Genomic DNA, 16,780 nt, shown 5'->3' with positions numbered 1-16,780 from the left:
ACCCAGTAGACCCATGGGCTATGTCCATTTTCTTTTACCAGAAGTTTCAGAAGCTGGTGTATACTTTCCACCTAAAAACGATTACATAAGTAACTTGGAAACGCCAAGTGATATTTCTGAAGGCTGCCAACAGTTTAACCACATTGAAACTCCTGGCCAAGATATTCATGAAAAGTTCAGAAGAAGTTACTTTGAGAAAGATGTACTCACAGCAAAAACATTTCTTCTCTTTAGAAAGAATGCATAAATCAATAGTTAAATGAGGAAAAGGAAAATTATGTTTATCATAATAGTATAAGAAAAAAGGCATTTAAAAGAAGTTTAGAAATAAGACTACACAAAGACTTCATTATTAATATATTATTGTTATTACTAGTATTAAAAATTCATTCAAACATTTCTCTCATACTTTTCCTGCCCACAGATTAGATGTAAAAATGTCTTAACTGAGCTTAAGGGCAAAGAACGGGCACTTGGCTTTGCTACTGCCTGGCTGTGTGACCTTGGACAAGACACTGTTCCTCTCCAGGGCTCAGATTCCTCACCTGAAAAGCCAGAATTCTATACTTTCTTTCAACTCTGACATGCTATTAATATAATTCCAGATGCTACTAAGGCCGCACATCTAGCCCTCTGCCTCCCTGGGGAAGGAAACAGTAAAGAAAATACAATTTAGAGAGGTGTTTTGAAACAAGGAATCATACAAATAGGCAGCCAATGACATCCCAGGAAGGAAAGAGAAGAGTCAACTATGACTTCACCTATGATGTCATTAAGGCCTTAGGACTTTACAAACATGGAATTGTACCAACACAGACTTTTATAAATATAGGCTGATTCATACCAGAATATAGGTGTGACTTTAAGAAAGTAACTGAAATTCTTAAAAAGGATGCCTGTTGAAGGTGGTGGTGGGAGGGAGGTTGGAGAACATAGAAGAAGTTAGATTTTAAAGGTTAAAAATGAGTAGCAGAATGAGTAGCAGAAAGCATCAAGAGACAGTAAGAATTTGAAAACCAAGTGGTCACTGAAAGCATGGTAGATTAGAGTACAGGCAAAAGCATTTTTAAGTCTAGAAAAAAATCTCCAATCCTCTTAAATGTGGTCAGGAAGAGATACAGCAAATACTAAATTAGTCAAGGGCAGAGGAGCAGGAAGTTTACAGGGGAGAAGGGATGGCCTGGTATAAATAGGTATAAAAGGACCTCTCCAACATGAGATCAAGGTGGTTCTCCTCTAAATGGCTTCAAACTTGCATTAGTGGGATTATCCCTGGTTAATTTTAGGAAAATCAGAACCCACTACTTGTCCTACATGCTTTGAATCCAAGCTATTAACCTTTTTTCCTGCCTTTTGGTGCCTAGTAGACTAAAAGTGGCAAGGTCAGAATTATTTTAATACCCTGTATTCATACTAACAGGTACACACATAAAGAACTCATAAAACATAGGAAAGTGTGCATGAGGCCCTAATTTCTAAGTCACCTACTGCTCGTGCTTAATGTCCTTTATCCTATGGTGGCTGCCAGTGAGGAGGCCAATCCACTAAGTCTGGGAGGACATACCTTCCACCTTCCCCCATGCCTAACAAATGCTAAAAATAAAGAGAAATGAAAGAATATTTATGCAAAAGGCAACTTTTCCTAACTCCTTAAAAAATAAATGCCCTTTAACTGAGAAACACTGTGCTTGCCACAGGCTTTTAAATCAGTGTCCATAATAAAGCTCCAAGTTTAAATCTTCAGTGAGTTGAAGCAAGGTAAGGATAGAAAACAACCACACCATCCCCCTTTCCCAGAAGGTGACCTAGGCAGAGAAAGACAGAGCAGATCTCCAAAAACTGCCTTACTCAACGATGAAAGGAACCATGTGCAGCTGACCAATATCCAGTTGTTTGCCTATGAACAGGTCCCTCTGTGGGACAAAACTCAAAAATCACTATGAGGAATGACCAAAGAATCTACCCCAGAGACAGGCTGGCTGGTAACTCTGAAACCACAGTCTTCTTAGCCAGTTGTCCCAAACTAATACATTCTAGCTACTTCATGTACCTGATGCAACCAAGTGCTAGAACACCTTCATTCTAAGAATGTGCCCATCCAATAGAAAGTCAGTGCCACTATAATTTCAGTTAATGTTTCACTCAAGCTTCAAAAAAATTGTGGTTTCTATTAAAAAACTGGAAAGGAATAAATATGCTTATGAATGCTCTCAGCATAGCTAATTCCAAATTCCTGAAAGAGATGAGAATAAGCTGATAAGGCATCCGTTAATCTTAAGTCATTCTCTGGGGTCTACTAAGATCTCCAAAGCTCTACTAACTGTAAACAGTGGAATCAGGATTTTTAGGATAGGAGATAATTTTCTAGGTGGTTCTTCTGAGAGAAGTTCCTCGATATATCTCAGAGCAGGAAAGCCTTGGGTCTGGAGTGTAATGGTCTTAGTTTTTCAAATAATCACAGGTGTCCTTGAGTAAGTCATTTGCACATTCGGGGTCTCTGTTTTCTTGACTTGTAGAATGAGGCATTTGGGCCAAAGTCTCCACCAACTGTAAAACTGTATAATTCTCTAAGTAATAGTTTACCGAATTGCTGGCAAGGCTGCCTCAATAATCAGAATGATCCAATTAACACTCTGCAACGTGGAATATTCTATTTGTAGTCTCAAAAATAGACTATTTTAGAGTGGAAAGAGTTCAGATCATGAAATCCAGTCACTTAGTTTTTTAAAAGAAATAAAGAATCCAAAATCCAAAACATTAAATAGTTCTGCTAAATTATAAGCTGATTGGTGGTAGAAGCAAGACCAGACTGCCTGACTAGTCCTGTTTGCACTAAACCACATTGTTACTCAGTTGGCTTCAGACAGCTTTCTTCACTAGAAGCTGCCACGGCCCCCTGTATGATCCATAGTGTGGCTTTTATGCCTCCCATTAAATGCAGCCTACATCACAGCTGTGTGTTACTGGCCTCAGGGTTATTAGTTTTCCAGGCATCCAACCCAGGAGACATTTGAAGAATGACCTGAAGGTCTTCATGAAATGTGCCCAAGATAAAATACTTTAAAAAGTCCCGTGAGGTTCGTCCAAGACAGCAAATATCTACACACCATCCATTTGTGTACCTATAAAGAGTACTTTATAGGTAGGAAGATCCTAGTGAACCCACATCTGATCCAATAGCATTAGAAACTAGGCTGCAGCCTCAATTGCGTAAGCACTTTTTCACTCTGGCTTCAGGCCACTGTGACAGCAGGATGGCACCCTTGGCATATATATGGAGATTCCACAAGTAGGTACCCATGCCACCTGACACAGGTTCTGCCCTGGCAGCCACTCACACAGACCCTGTACCTATTTCTGGCTGTGGAATGCCGGTGGCTGCTGGCGTATAACAAAGGCTACACTGGAAAACTGTCCCCACCACTTCTCCAGGTATGAAATCTTTGGAGAGACTGCTCTGAAAACCTTTTACGGACAACCTGGGAATTTCTGTGCAAGAGCAATGCTGCATGCCACCCAGTGTGCTGCAATTTGTTCCAACATGAGACAATTTGTTCCAAAGAGTACAACTGGCTGCTAGACATTAAACCCTGTATTATGTTGGATCCAGCAACTGGGTTGAATCTCCCAGACATAATGATGTGTGAAAGAAGCCAGACACAAACGAGTATGTGCTGTATGATTCCATTTATATAAAATCAAAAATAAAATTAAAAGCAGGCAAAACAAATCTAAAATACTGATAAAAGTCTGAATGGTGGTTACTTCTTGAATGTGGGATATTGATTGGAAAGAGGTTCAAGGAGCCTCATAGGGTGCTAGAAATGTTCATTTTCTTGATCTAAGTAGCAACTACACAGATGTAAAAATACTTAAAAATTCATCAAGCTCTATACTTCAGATACGTGTGTGTTTTACTTACATATGCTATACCTCAATAAAAAATTAATTGAAAATATTGCATGGGATCTCCTAATGTAAAGGAAGAATAAATTTCTTCCTCTCCTTTAGCATAAGGATATCTGAGATTCTTTGAATTGAATGTTTGCAAATAACATTCTTAGTAATAACAATAGCTAAATTAAATGCTTACATGTATGTACCAGGCCCTGTGCAGGGAGACATATGAATTATCTGCTTCAAGTCCTTGCAACAACTACATAAGGTAGGTATCATCCAAATCTCCATTTCACAGATGAGAAAATTAAGGGACAGGGAAGTAAAGTAACTTGTCCAAAGTAAAACAGCAAATCAAATAGCAGAACTGAAAAGTCAAATTCAAACCCAAAGCAGTCTGACTCCAGAGACTTTGTTCTTAATTGATCTTAATGTTTCATCACATGCTGCAGGATCAGGGGATTTTTTAAAAGTTTGATAGTATTTGATTGGTTTTGTCCTTTCCCCAGTGCCTGAGAAGCATGTTCGGCATTAAGAAAAAAGAGAATTGGCCAGACGCAGTGGCTCACACCTATAATCCCAACACTTTGGGAGGCCAAGGAGAGCAGATTGCTTGAGCCCAGGAGTTTGAGGCCAACTTGGTCAACATGGCAAAATCTCATTTCTACAAAGTGCAGACAAAAAAAATTATCCAGGGGTTGTGGTGTATGCCTAATGCCTATAGTCCCAGCTACTGGGGTGGGGGATGGGGCTGAGGCAGGAGGATCACGTAAGTGTGGGGGGAAGGTTGAGGCTGCACTGAGCTGTGATCATGCCACTGCACTCCAGCCTGGGTGACAGAACAAGACCCAATCAAAGAAAGAAAGAAAGAAAAAAGAAAAGAAAAGAAAAGAAAGGAAAGAAAAGGGGAAAAAAAGAGGAAAGAGAATCAGGATTTGGGTGGTGGATTAACAGTCTCTAGCTAATTAAATTCCTGAGATTCATTCAATAGATACAGCTAGTTTAGTCCAAGCGCCTATTTTCTGTGCCTTTAAGAGTAGAGGAAAGTGGGTGCTATTATTGGCTTGTTATAGTCTCAAATTATTCCTTTCTCTTAAAAGAAATACACAGTGGGGGCAACACAGAGTGTTTTCATATGCTAGTCACTAGGGCTTTCTGGAACACCATGTCCTAGGATGAAATTTCCACAGCATGCCACACACTTTTCAGATCTGCTTTAGACCTTTTGAAAAGACTAAAGGGGCTTGTTTTCCCCTTTTCCCAGCTTTTATATTATTATGATTATATTAAATATAAAGTATCTGTGGAACCTGGAGAAGGCATTAACCACTCTTTAATTATAAAATGCATAGCTTGGTATTTTCCAGACACCCGCTTTTATCCTTTATGGCCCTCTCAATTAGTTCCTCTGAAGTTCTCATATGAAAACCTGTTGGATTACTGATTTCTGGATTAAAAGGGGCTATAAATTATAGCCCCTCTCAAAATCCATCAGGGGAAGGGGGAAGGCAGAAAGTGACTTAATGATGATTTAGCCCTTATTAGCAACCAGACCCAAATGTTTGAGCTCTGCAATGCAAATATAGAATTATTCCCCAGCCCACCCCTGCTCCCCACAATGACTAGTAACGCACTCACTCACTTTCAAAGGAACTTGAAAAAATGATTGAATGTTGACATTTTCAGTAAGAAATTGGTCTCATCCCACTCCTGCCCCAATGAACAGTGTGGCTCCTGCCCACAAGGGTCTGGCATGTCGCAGCCCTGTCCTTCACCCCAGTCCCAGCTCTGGAATTAAGCCCATCAAGGGTAGGTCACTGAGCAGCAGCCTCAAGGATGGAGAGTGTGCAGTGTCTCCCCCTGAGCTGGGAGATAGAGGACTGAGCAACAGACTCCTCTACCTGCCCTCTATGCTCTAATCTCCATCCTGCATCAGCCACTGATGCTCTACAAGACTATAATCCTTCTCCCAGCCCACCCCCAGAACTCTGCCTAGCTCCAGTCAGCCCCAGAACTGGGTCCCACTCCCTCTGGTCACATCTTGGATCTACCCATGTTGGCAGACTGAATTTCTCAGAGCTGTTCCTTTTGAGTACTGTCTTCTGTACCCTGACTAGGTTTTACCTAAATCAAACCAGGAAGCACTGGCCTTTAGCTACACAGTTGAGGACAGCACAGCTGTCCTCAGTCACTGGGCCATCTCCCTCCACTCTATCATGTACCATGAGAAGGTGATCTTGCCCCAGCTCCTCACCTTCACTTGGGCCCTATAGGTGCCGAGGTCTGCCAGATCTACTCAGGCCCCACATCATCTTAAAGTCCACCCTGGTTTGCTCAACTGCCCCATAAATTCAGGCTTTACCAGGTTTGCATTAGGCAAAGTTGAAACTCTCTGTTTCACCAAGTTGTGAGTGATTTCAAAGATGGATAATCTTAAATGCTATTATGGCATCAAGGTGAATTGAGGAGAGAAGGGAATCACAACTTTCAGTGTTCGGCTTGCACATGTCAGCCAAGCAAGGCCTTCTCTAGTTAGCCTTCCTAAAATGATTTAAACACATACACACACACACACACACACTCACAGACATATGCACACACAGGCATACACACTGCGTTCCTTTCTGAAAAGTAACCTTGAGGAAAAAAGCATGCAATATTGGTGCTGGTAAAAGAAATGAAGTAAAAGCTGAGGGCAAAGAAGTAACACATAAGCAGAAAACAGAACTTTTGGATAATTTCAGAACTGAATCATCAACGTGGTGATAGCTAAGATGAACAAATTCACCATATATTTCTGATGAAAATAAGAAAAAGTGACTCTTATGCAAATGTAGAGAAAGAACTGCACATTCTATAGGAAATTATATACAAACATAGGCAATTCAGATGTTCTGAGATCCTTGAAGGGTGTCAAGGGTCTGTTGCACTAGTATTGCCAAGAGGAAAATATAATTACTCTGAAGGTCTTTTAGAGACACTCTTTCCTGACCACTGGCAAACAGCAAAGCCCAAGGTAGATCCTTGCCCAATGTTCTTACCTGGTCGTCATAGCGGTAAGTGAGGAACTGCTCCCCTGTTGTGTCTTCCAGAAAACTTCCCTGAGGAGAGAGTGCAAACTCGGGCAGGAAATAGGCTCCAGGAGATTTCTCAGCTGTGGTCTGAAAAACAAGATCATTTGGTCACAAGCAAGGCTCCAGTAAGAACCCCCTAACAAGTAAAGTACAAGAAGGCCATTCCAGGAGAATCCACCATTAAAAGCTATACCAAGAAACAAAAAGGGAAGTGCCCTCTCTTGGCAAAGACCAAGGTGAGGCACACCAAGTGTCTGCGTCGGGGCACTGTTAGGCCAGGATATCACAGTGGCCTGAATCAAATTGGCGGCCACGACATTTATTCCCTGACACCTGCCTCTCTTCCCCTCCCTGCTACCTCTGCTCCCCATCTTCCAACAATTCAGTCACAGAGTAGTTAACTTTGTTTTGTTGTTGCAAATCTATCATTTTTAGAATTTTCTTCTTCCTTTCTTCCTTTTTCTCTTCTTTTTTCTTTTTTTTGGCAAAGGAGTGAGAAACAAAAATTTTCTTCCATACTACAACAAAAATGCACCTCATTGTAGAAACTTTAGAACATATAAATGAGCACAGAAGAAAATTAAAATCACCCATAACCTTTTCAACCTGTAATAACCACTTTTAATTGTTTTGGCGTGTGTCCTTTGAGATGTTTTCCTCGTAATGCTTTGTTTAAAGATCCAAGCTTAAATAAACATGGATATTGTAGACTCTGTTTAGTTCATGGAAAGCTCATACCCCGGTCCGTTTTCACGCTGCTGATAACGACATACCCGAGACTTGGAAGAAAAACAGGTTTAATTGGACTTAAGAGTTCCACATGGCTGGGGAGGCCTCAGTATCATGGCAGGAGGTGAAAGGCACTTCTGACATGACAGCCGCAAGAGAAAATGAGAGGGATGCAAAAGCAGAAACCCCTGATAAAACCATCAAATCTCATGAGACTTATTCACTATCATGAGAACAGTATGGGGGAAACTGCCTCCATGATTCAAATTATCTCCCACCGGGTCCCTCCCACAACACGTGGGAATTATAGGAATACAATTCAAGATGAGATTTGAGTGGGGACACAGAGCCAAACCATATCATTCCACCCCTGGCCCCTCCAAATCTCATGTCCTCACATTTCAAAACCAATCATGCCTTCCCAACAGTCCCCCAAAGTCTTAACTAATTTCAGCATTAACCAAAAAGTCCACAGTCCAAACTCTCATTTGAGACAAGGCAAGTCACTTCTGCCTATGAGCCTGTAAAATCAAAAGCAAGCTAGTTACTTCCTAGATACAATGGCGGTATAGGTATTGGGTAAATACAGCCATCCCAAATGGGAGAAATTGGCCAAAACAAAGGGGTTACAGGGCACATGCAAGTCCAAAATCTAGTGGGGCAGTCAAATTTTAAAGCTCCAAAATGATCTCCTTTGACTCTAGGTCTCATATCCAGGTCACACTGAGGCAAGAGGTGGGTTCTCATGGTCTTGGGCAGCTCCATCCCTGTGGCTTTTCAGGGTACAGCCTCCCTCCCAGCTGTTTTCATGGGCAGGCATTGAGTGTCTGTGGCTCCTCGAGGAACATGGTCCAAGCTGTCAGTGGATCTACCATTCTGGGGTCTGGAGGACAGTAGCCTTCTTCTCACAGCTCCACTAGGCAGTGTCCCAGTAGGAACTCTGTGTGGGGGTTCTGATCCCACATTTCCCTTCCGCACTGCTATGACATAGCTTCTTCATGGGGGCCCTGCCCCTGCAGCAAACTTTTGCCTGGGCATCCAGGTATTTCCATACATCCTCTGAAATCTGGGCAGGGGTTCCCAAACCTCAATTCTTGACTTCTGTTGCAGGCTCAACATCACATGGAAGATGCCAAGACTAGGGGCTTCCACCCTCTGAAGCCACAGCCCAAGCTCTGCATTGGCCCCTTTCAGCCACAGCTGGAGCAGCTGGGACACAGGGCACCAGGTCCCTAGGCTACACACAGCACAGGGACCCAGGGCCCAGCCCACAAAACCACTTTTTCCTCCTGGGCCTCCAGGCCTGTGATGGGAGGGGCTGCCATGAAGGTCTCTGACATGCCCTGGAGACATTTTCCACATAGTTCTGGGGATTAACATCAGGCTCCTTGATACTTATGCAAATTTCTGCAGCCAGCTTGAATTTCTCCCCAGAAAATGGATCTTTCTTTTCTATTGCATAATCAGACTATAAATTTTCTGAATTTTTATGTTCTGTTTTCCTTTTTAAACTGAAAGCCTTCAACAGTATCCAAGTCACCTCTTGAATGCTTTGCTGCTTAGAAATTTATTGCACTGGGTACCCTAAATCTTCTCTCTCAAGTTCAAAATTCCACAAATCTCTAGGGCAGGAGCAAAATGCCACCAGTCTCTTTGCCAAAACATAACAAGAGTCACCTTTGCTCCAGTTCCCAACAAGTTCCTCATCTCCATCGGAGACCACCACAGCCTGGACCTTTTCATTCATAACATTATCAGCATTTTGGTCAAAGCCATTTAACAAGTCTCTAGGGAGTTCCAAACTTCCCCACATTTTCCTGTCTTCTTCTGAGCCCTCCAAACTGTTCCAACCTCTGCTTGTTACCCAGTTCCAAAGTTGCTTCCATATTTTCAGCAGCATCCCATTCTACTGGTGCCAATTTACTGTAGTAGTCCATCTTCATGCTGCTGATAACGACATACCCAAGACTGGGAAGAAAAAGAGGTTTAATTGGGCTTGCATTTCCACATGGCTGGGGAGGCCTCAGAATCATGGCAGGAGGCAAAAGGCACTTCTTACATGATGGCAGCAAGAGAAAATGAAAGGGATGCAAAAGTGAAAACCACTGATAAATCCATCAGATTTTGTAAGACTTATTCACTGCCACGAGAACAGTATGGGGGGAACCTCCCCCATGATTCAAATTATCTCCCACCGGGTCCCTCCCACAGCATGTGGGAATTATGGGAGTACGATTCAAGATGAGATCTGGGTGGGGACACAGAACCAAACCATATTACCTGGCATCTGAATCACTGGACATAAATCACAATGGTTGGAGTCTGAGGGAGTCAGAAAGGACATCCTCTTTGGGGAAATATGGCTTGAATATCATGACCCAATTGACTTGCTACCATCACACTATCATCCACCTCCTGGGAGAGCCTGTCCAAGGGAAGACTGAGGAGGTAGGGGGCTTACCAGGATCACTGCCTTGATTGCGTCAAAGAGGAAAGTAATAAAGGAGACAGAATCTGCAGTGCTTAGCCCCATCCAGTCAAAAATACATGGATCTGTGACTATACCCCCGACTGGATACCTCACTTCCCCTGCTTGGGAAGAAATGAGTCAGAAATAACGTAAGAGGCCACAGGTGTTACTCTAAGAAAATTGCTCTCTGCAAACAGGAGGAGCAGAGAATAAACACATTCCTCTGACACCTCTGCTGCTCCAATGGACTCATTCTCAAACTGCAGCAGGTACTATGGTTTATGCCAAAATATCCCTCTGAATACTGTGTTTTAGAAAGGTAAATCAACATCGTTCTGTCAAAGAACACAGAAGAAATAACTCCACTAGACTAGATGGTTTAGATGGCACTACGCTGTTAAAATAATTTGAAGATTTTCTTATTAAATTTCATTTATGTGAGAGATTTAGCACCACTATTGTTAATTGCACCTACTGGCTTCAATCATCATTTTATTTTTTTTTACTTTAATATTTTTTAGACAGTCTTGCTTTGTCACCCAGGCTGGAGTTGAGTGACGTGATTTCAGCTCACTGCAATCTCCGCCTCACAGATTCAAGAAATTCTCCTGCCTCAGCCTCTCTAATAGCTGGGGTTACAGGTGCCCACCACCACACCTGGATAATTTTTGTATTTTTAGTAGAGATAGGGTTTCACCATGTTGGCCAGGCTGGTCTCGAACACCTGACCTCAGGTGATCTGCCCGCCTTGGCCTCCCAAAGTGCCAGGATTACAGGCATGAGTCACTGCGCCCAGCCAGAATCATCATTTTTAAATACCTAAAGAGACCTTAGAAGTCATCTAGGTCAAACTCTTTATTTTAACAATGAGTAAACTATAGAGTTAGGAGACTTACCAATTACCAAATCTGAGAGTGACTATTCCTGGCACACAAAAAGAGCAAGTGCAAAAGCCCTAAAATAGAAAGGCAGTCAGTGAGTTTGAGGAGCAGACCCAGGCTTACAGCCAGGGCTGGAACCTGTTAGCAGCCATGTGCAAATACCTGGACAGATCCATTTACCAGAGTGGGAGCAGTCAAAGATCACCACCTTAAAACAGCTTCCTGCATATGGTGGACCTTCCAGTGTGATGCTTATCTTTAGTTGACCATGCATTCAACACATATTTATTGAGCACCTAGTATATGCCTGGCACAGTTCTCAGTGCTATAGATACAATGAGGAACAACAAAGATCAGGTTCCTATTTTCATGGAGGTTACATCCTAGGGGAGGAGATACACAGTAAAATAAGTAAACAAATACATAAATAAGAAAATTTACATTCTAAGTTATAAAGGAAATAAAACAAGGTGATATGAGAATAATGTTGGGAGAGGACTGTTCAATTTTAGATAAGATTATCAAAAAAGGCATCCATGAGAAGATAAGATTTCAGATGATACCTCAAACAGGAGGAGCCAGTTATGGAAAAAGCTAAGGATGAGTATTACTGGCAAAAGAAGAGCAAGTACCAAAGCTCCAAAGTGGAAAGGAAGTCAGTGAGTTGGAAGAACTAGAGTGTGGCTGGATTCAGTGTGGACAAGTAAGAGTGGCAAGAAATGGATAAAGGAAGGAAGAGAAAAGCCACCCAAGACATTTAAAGCCTTATGGCAAGGAGATGGAGAATCACAGAAGAGTATTTAAATAACACTGACTGCTTTGTGGAGAATGGGCTAGAAGGAGGCAAAGTAGAAACACAAAGACTAGTTGGAAGGCTGTTGATACTAACCCAGGTGAGAAGGGATGGTTCATTGGACTGGGTTGATGGCAGTAGAGAAGGGGAGAGGTGCATGGATTAGAAGTAGAACCAACAAAGCTTGCTGATGAGGGAGGAAAAGGGAGGAATCAAGGGTGACTTCTGGGTTTTTGGTTTGAGCAATGGCTATAAAGGAATTGCAATGGATGGACAGCCCTGAGGCAGAAACAGATTTGTTGGGGAGGGTATAGTCAATAGTTCTGTTTGAGTCATGTTAAGTTGGAGGTGTCCATAAAACATCCATGTGAAGAGCCTGAGTTTGCCATTCAATATGCAAGTCCAGGGCTCAGAAAGGAAATCTGAGGCTGGAGACAGGGATTTGGAAGTCATCACTTAACATTTTCATAATATATGTATGTATGTATATTTACATATATTTACACCCATTACACCAGAAAAGCCACTCCCTAGAGAAAGAGTTTGGCATGCAAGAGGGCTTTGCCTGACACCCTCAATTCTAATATTTGAAATTAAGTAGAAGAGGAGGAGAAAGCAGAAGAGACTAAAAATGAACATCAATTAGAGCAGAATAAAAAGGAAAAAACCCTATATTAGGTCATGGGAAGATTTAGCATCAAAAAGAATAGTCAAGTGTCTTGAATGCTGCCAAGAAATTGAGGAAGATGAGGCCAGAGAAGTATCCCTTGGATCTAGTAACAGGGAAGTCAATGTTGACTTTGACAAGGGTAGTTATGATGCAGTTTTTCTTAGAAAAATTGGGCCTTCCCTTAGGAGAAATGGCTGAGTTCACACAAGGCTTCAGAAAGCAAGCATCATACCAAACATGTGTTTGACATTTCCACCCAGAAGGAAGTTGACTTCCTACATCTTAGGAAGACCCAATGGCATGCGGCCCCTCACAGGATGGGGTGACCAAAGAGGTCAGAGCCCTTAAGTAGCAAAAGTTGGAGGGAAAGCAGAAGAAACAAGCCTGGATCAGGAAGTGTGCGATCTTCCCAGGGCACTGAGCCAGGCCTAGGAGAGAAGCTGCCAAAATGCATCATCTCCACCAGCCACTGTCCACAGCTGCTGAGTCACCAGAGACGAGGTCAAGAGGAATCCAGACAGTACCTCCAGGGACTATGAATACGAGACTTGGAGATACAGCTGTGTCTCCAGATCCCCATCCAGCTGAAGAATTTGACTCAAGCAGGAGGAAGTGTATATGGGATGGCTATTCAAGGACAAGAGTTGAGTGTTCTAGACCTTAATCTACACATTGTAAAGGGTCAAGAATAACTATGAAAGATGGGTGAAAGTTCTGCTTGATTTTCATATTATGATACAATAGAAATACATATGTGGCCTCTGACCAAGGTTCTTGACATAAAGCTCAGCCGTAGGAGAATCTTTTGTTCTACTGTCTGGTCTTTGACTGCAGTTCCTGACACAGAGCTCCTAAGGCTTTGTGATTTTCTGAGTGACAGGGGCATCTGACTCAGCTCCTAAACTCCTTGGAATTTTCTGGGTGCTAGGAGCATCTTTTAATCTAATGAGGTGACTCTTGGTGCACCCCTGGATAGCCTCAGGATGGGGGCTGCTTACCAGGGGAGCCAATCATGTGATTAGAGGGTTGGAACTTTCAGTCCTCACCCCCAACCTCTGGTGAAGGGAAAGGTGCTGAAAAGTTGAGCTGATACCAATGGCCAATGAGGTAATCAACCATGCCTAGGTAATGAAGCCTCCATGAAAACTCAGAAGGATTGGGTTCGGGGAGTTTCTGAGTTGGTGAACATATCTGTGTGCCTGGAGGGTGGCACACCCCAACTCCTGCACTTGGGGCCCTTCCGGACCTCACCCTACGTATCTCTTCATCTGGGCATTCATCTGTATCCTATATTGCATCCCTTTTTAAGCTAGAAAATGTAAGTAAAGTGTTTCATTTAGCTCTCCAAGCTGCTCTGGCAAATTAGTCAAAGCCAAGGACAGGCTCAATTTATAGCCTGTTTGTCAGAAGTGTAAGTGATAACCTATACTCAACCTACTGCTTGAGATTGGCCTCTGAAGTGGGCGGCAGTCTTGTGGGACTGAACCCTTAGCCTGTGGGGTCTGATGCTATCTCTAGGTAGATAGTCTCTGAATTGAATTGAATTAGAGGACACCCAGTGGTGTCCAGTGAAGAATTGCTTGCTGTGTACAGAAATACCCCCACACAAGTGCTGTGTTGAGTGGAAAATAGAGAGTAAGAAAAAAGCACTTTAGTTTTTTGTTTTCTGTTTTTTCCTATTTCTTAGATTGATGTAATGGGAAGAGAGAGAAGCAGGGAAGAAGAGGGTATTCCTACAGTCAAGAGCAGAATCCAGTGTGCCTCAAAAGGTAAGCAGTCACCAGTTAAAACAAACATAATGTGATTCCCATTGCAATTAAACAAGCCAGTCTGAACACTTCTCCTGACCTGGTGTGAGCCCCTACACCCATCTCTCCAGAGCACAAACAGCCAAATATCACACCACTAACATCTACAGAACTGTGGTCAGTGAAGGGCCCTAGCCTTTCCCCCACATGCCATTGCTAAGCCATGTTACTGTGCTCTGGATTGAGAGCCCAACTGCACACTTTCCTGCCATTCACTTTCTCTTTAGATTTGGCATCTCGAGACTGCTTTAAATCTAGACTGCATTTATCAGGATATGCAGCACTCTCCCCCTGCTCCACATCAGCCCAAATTTGTGGGGCATGCTCACAATCTGCATCCTTGTCACTGCTACAAACACTGAACAGGAATAGGGCTGAGGCCTGAGCCCTCTACTTATCCAGGCTGATGGCAAATTTACCCAATTATAGTTCCTCATTTGCCATGTCCTCATGTTAGCCACTAAGGATTCAAGGAATACACTGTCAGATGCTTCAAATCTACACTGACAGACAACACAAGAAGGTAAGATGCTAAAAGGAAGAACTGAGATTCCAACAGATTTTAACAGGTTGGGCAAAAGCTAAATGCCAAAAAGGCGAAGCCCTGAGCCATTATTGCTGGACTCTTCCCATGACACCAGCGCTTAGCCAGACACCATGTAAGGTCACTGTCAGGAATATTAATGCATAGGTAGGCCTATCTCTGTTAACGGCAACCAAAGCGGGGCGCGGTGACTCATGCCTGTAATCTCAGCACTCAGGGAAGCTGAGGCAGGAGGATCACTTGAGTCCAGGAGGTCAAGGCTGCACTGTAGTGAGCCATGATCATGTTACCACACTCCAGCCTGGGTGACAAACCAAGATCGGCCAGGAAGGCTTTAGGATTTGAATGGGAAGTTAGGATCACTCCTATGGTGAAAGGTCCTTTAAATGTCAATATTCCATGAGTCAGGAAGTGTACCTTCCAGGCAAATCAGGCAGAATCCCCAGGCTCAAAGCCAGTCACAGTCTGCAAGGGATACATTCTCTGTATTCCTCTGGGGGGCCTCAGGGAGCTGCTCCCCCTGGCCTGGATGGCACATGGGACTTCACAGTTTGTAGCTTCCAAGGCCCATGAGGGAAAGTCAAGTTAACCAGCAGAACTTAAACTCAGTGCACCAAACACATTTTTCTTCAAAAAAACCATGATGTACATTTGGTACCTTGAACGTGAAACAAAAGTTAAAAAATAAACCTTCCGGATCATTTTGGTTTTTCAAGTAGAATGCCGTCATGCTGAAACTTTTCAGTCTTAGGCGTCCAGAACTTTCCTGATGAAATATAAAATACATTTACTTTGGCAGGATTGGAAGGGTGGGTTAAAAGAAAAGGAGTTTTCACGTTTTTTTTTTTTCTGAGATAAAAAAATTATTTCTAGGTATTTAAGATTCTTTTTCTCTATTTACCATCAGTTAATTATATGTTCTTCTAATATTGTTCATATAAAAGACCTAACATTTGAATAACGTCTGGATACATCTCAGCCAAAATACCATGTAGTTTTGAACTTCAGCTTCACTCTGGGTCACATTTCCAAAAGAAATATGAGCCTCAGGCCCTTCTCCACCCCTCCTAGGGCAGTGAGTTGGGCAGGGCCTTGCGAGTGCCTCCCTTACTCAGAATGAGCTGTTGACATGGACAGGTTCCTTCCCCGAGTTTAAATCTATCACAGGAAGACTCTCTTTAGCAAACTGGAATTCTCAGAGCACCACTCATCCTTCTACCACGAAACATGCATTTTCTCTGGAATTTTCTCTCTCCCTCTCTCTCCTTTCCTCCCCTTCTCAAAGACCCCACCACACACACACACACACACTGCACACATACCACAAACACACAAATACATACCACACACTACATACACACACACATATAACCACACATTACATGCATACACATACCACAAACATGTCATGCACACACACCACAAACCGCACACAAAAACACATACAACACACTACATACATACACCACATACCACACATATGTATTATACATTAATCACATACTCATACATTATACATATGCATACCACAAACATAATTTTGGCTTACTACTACCCACACTATATACATACACACACACCACAAATATACCACACATACACCAAACATCAGATGTACTCACACACCACACACTACAATCACGTGACACATACAAAACACACACCACACACTACATACATACATATAAACACAACATACCCCCCACATACCATCCATACACACCATACACATACACAGCACACTACTGCCATACACATAATACCACATAAACACACGCTTTTTGGCCATATCATGCACATCCCATACTAAATACATACACACACATACATACCTACACATCCACAAATATACCCCCACACACACACACAAAACACACACACACATACCACACATACCACACACACCCCACTCAC

General features: G+C 42.6%; 1 protein-coding gene across 2 annotated transcripts in view; it reads right to left on the bottom strand.

Moving 5' to 3' along the window:
• The window catches only part of LOC101025385 (ADAMTS-like protein 3), a 261,955-nt gene that overhangs the window by 207,246 nt on the left and 37,929 nt on the right, over positions 1 to 16,780 (bottom strand). For both annotated transcript variants that reach the window (XM_031668415.1, XM_021941826.2), the window contains one exon: positions 6,939 to 7,058. In XM_031668415.1, coding sequence (XP_031524275.1) covers positions 6,939 to 7,058 — 120 coding nt within the window. The remainder of the gene's footprint in view (positions 1 to 6,938; positions 7,059 to 16,780) is intronic.

Source organism: Papio anubis, chromosome 7 (assembly GCF_008728515.1).
Source record: "Papio anubis isolate 15944 chromosome 7, Panubis1.0, whole genome shotgun sequence".
Classification (NCBI taxonomy): domain Eukaryota; kingdom Metazoa; phylum Chordata; class Mammalia; order Primates; family Cercopithecidae; genus Papio; species Papio anubis.
Note: the sequence above shows the minus strand (reverse complement) of the source record. Positions and strands in the feature narration are given on the sequence as shown.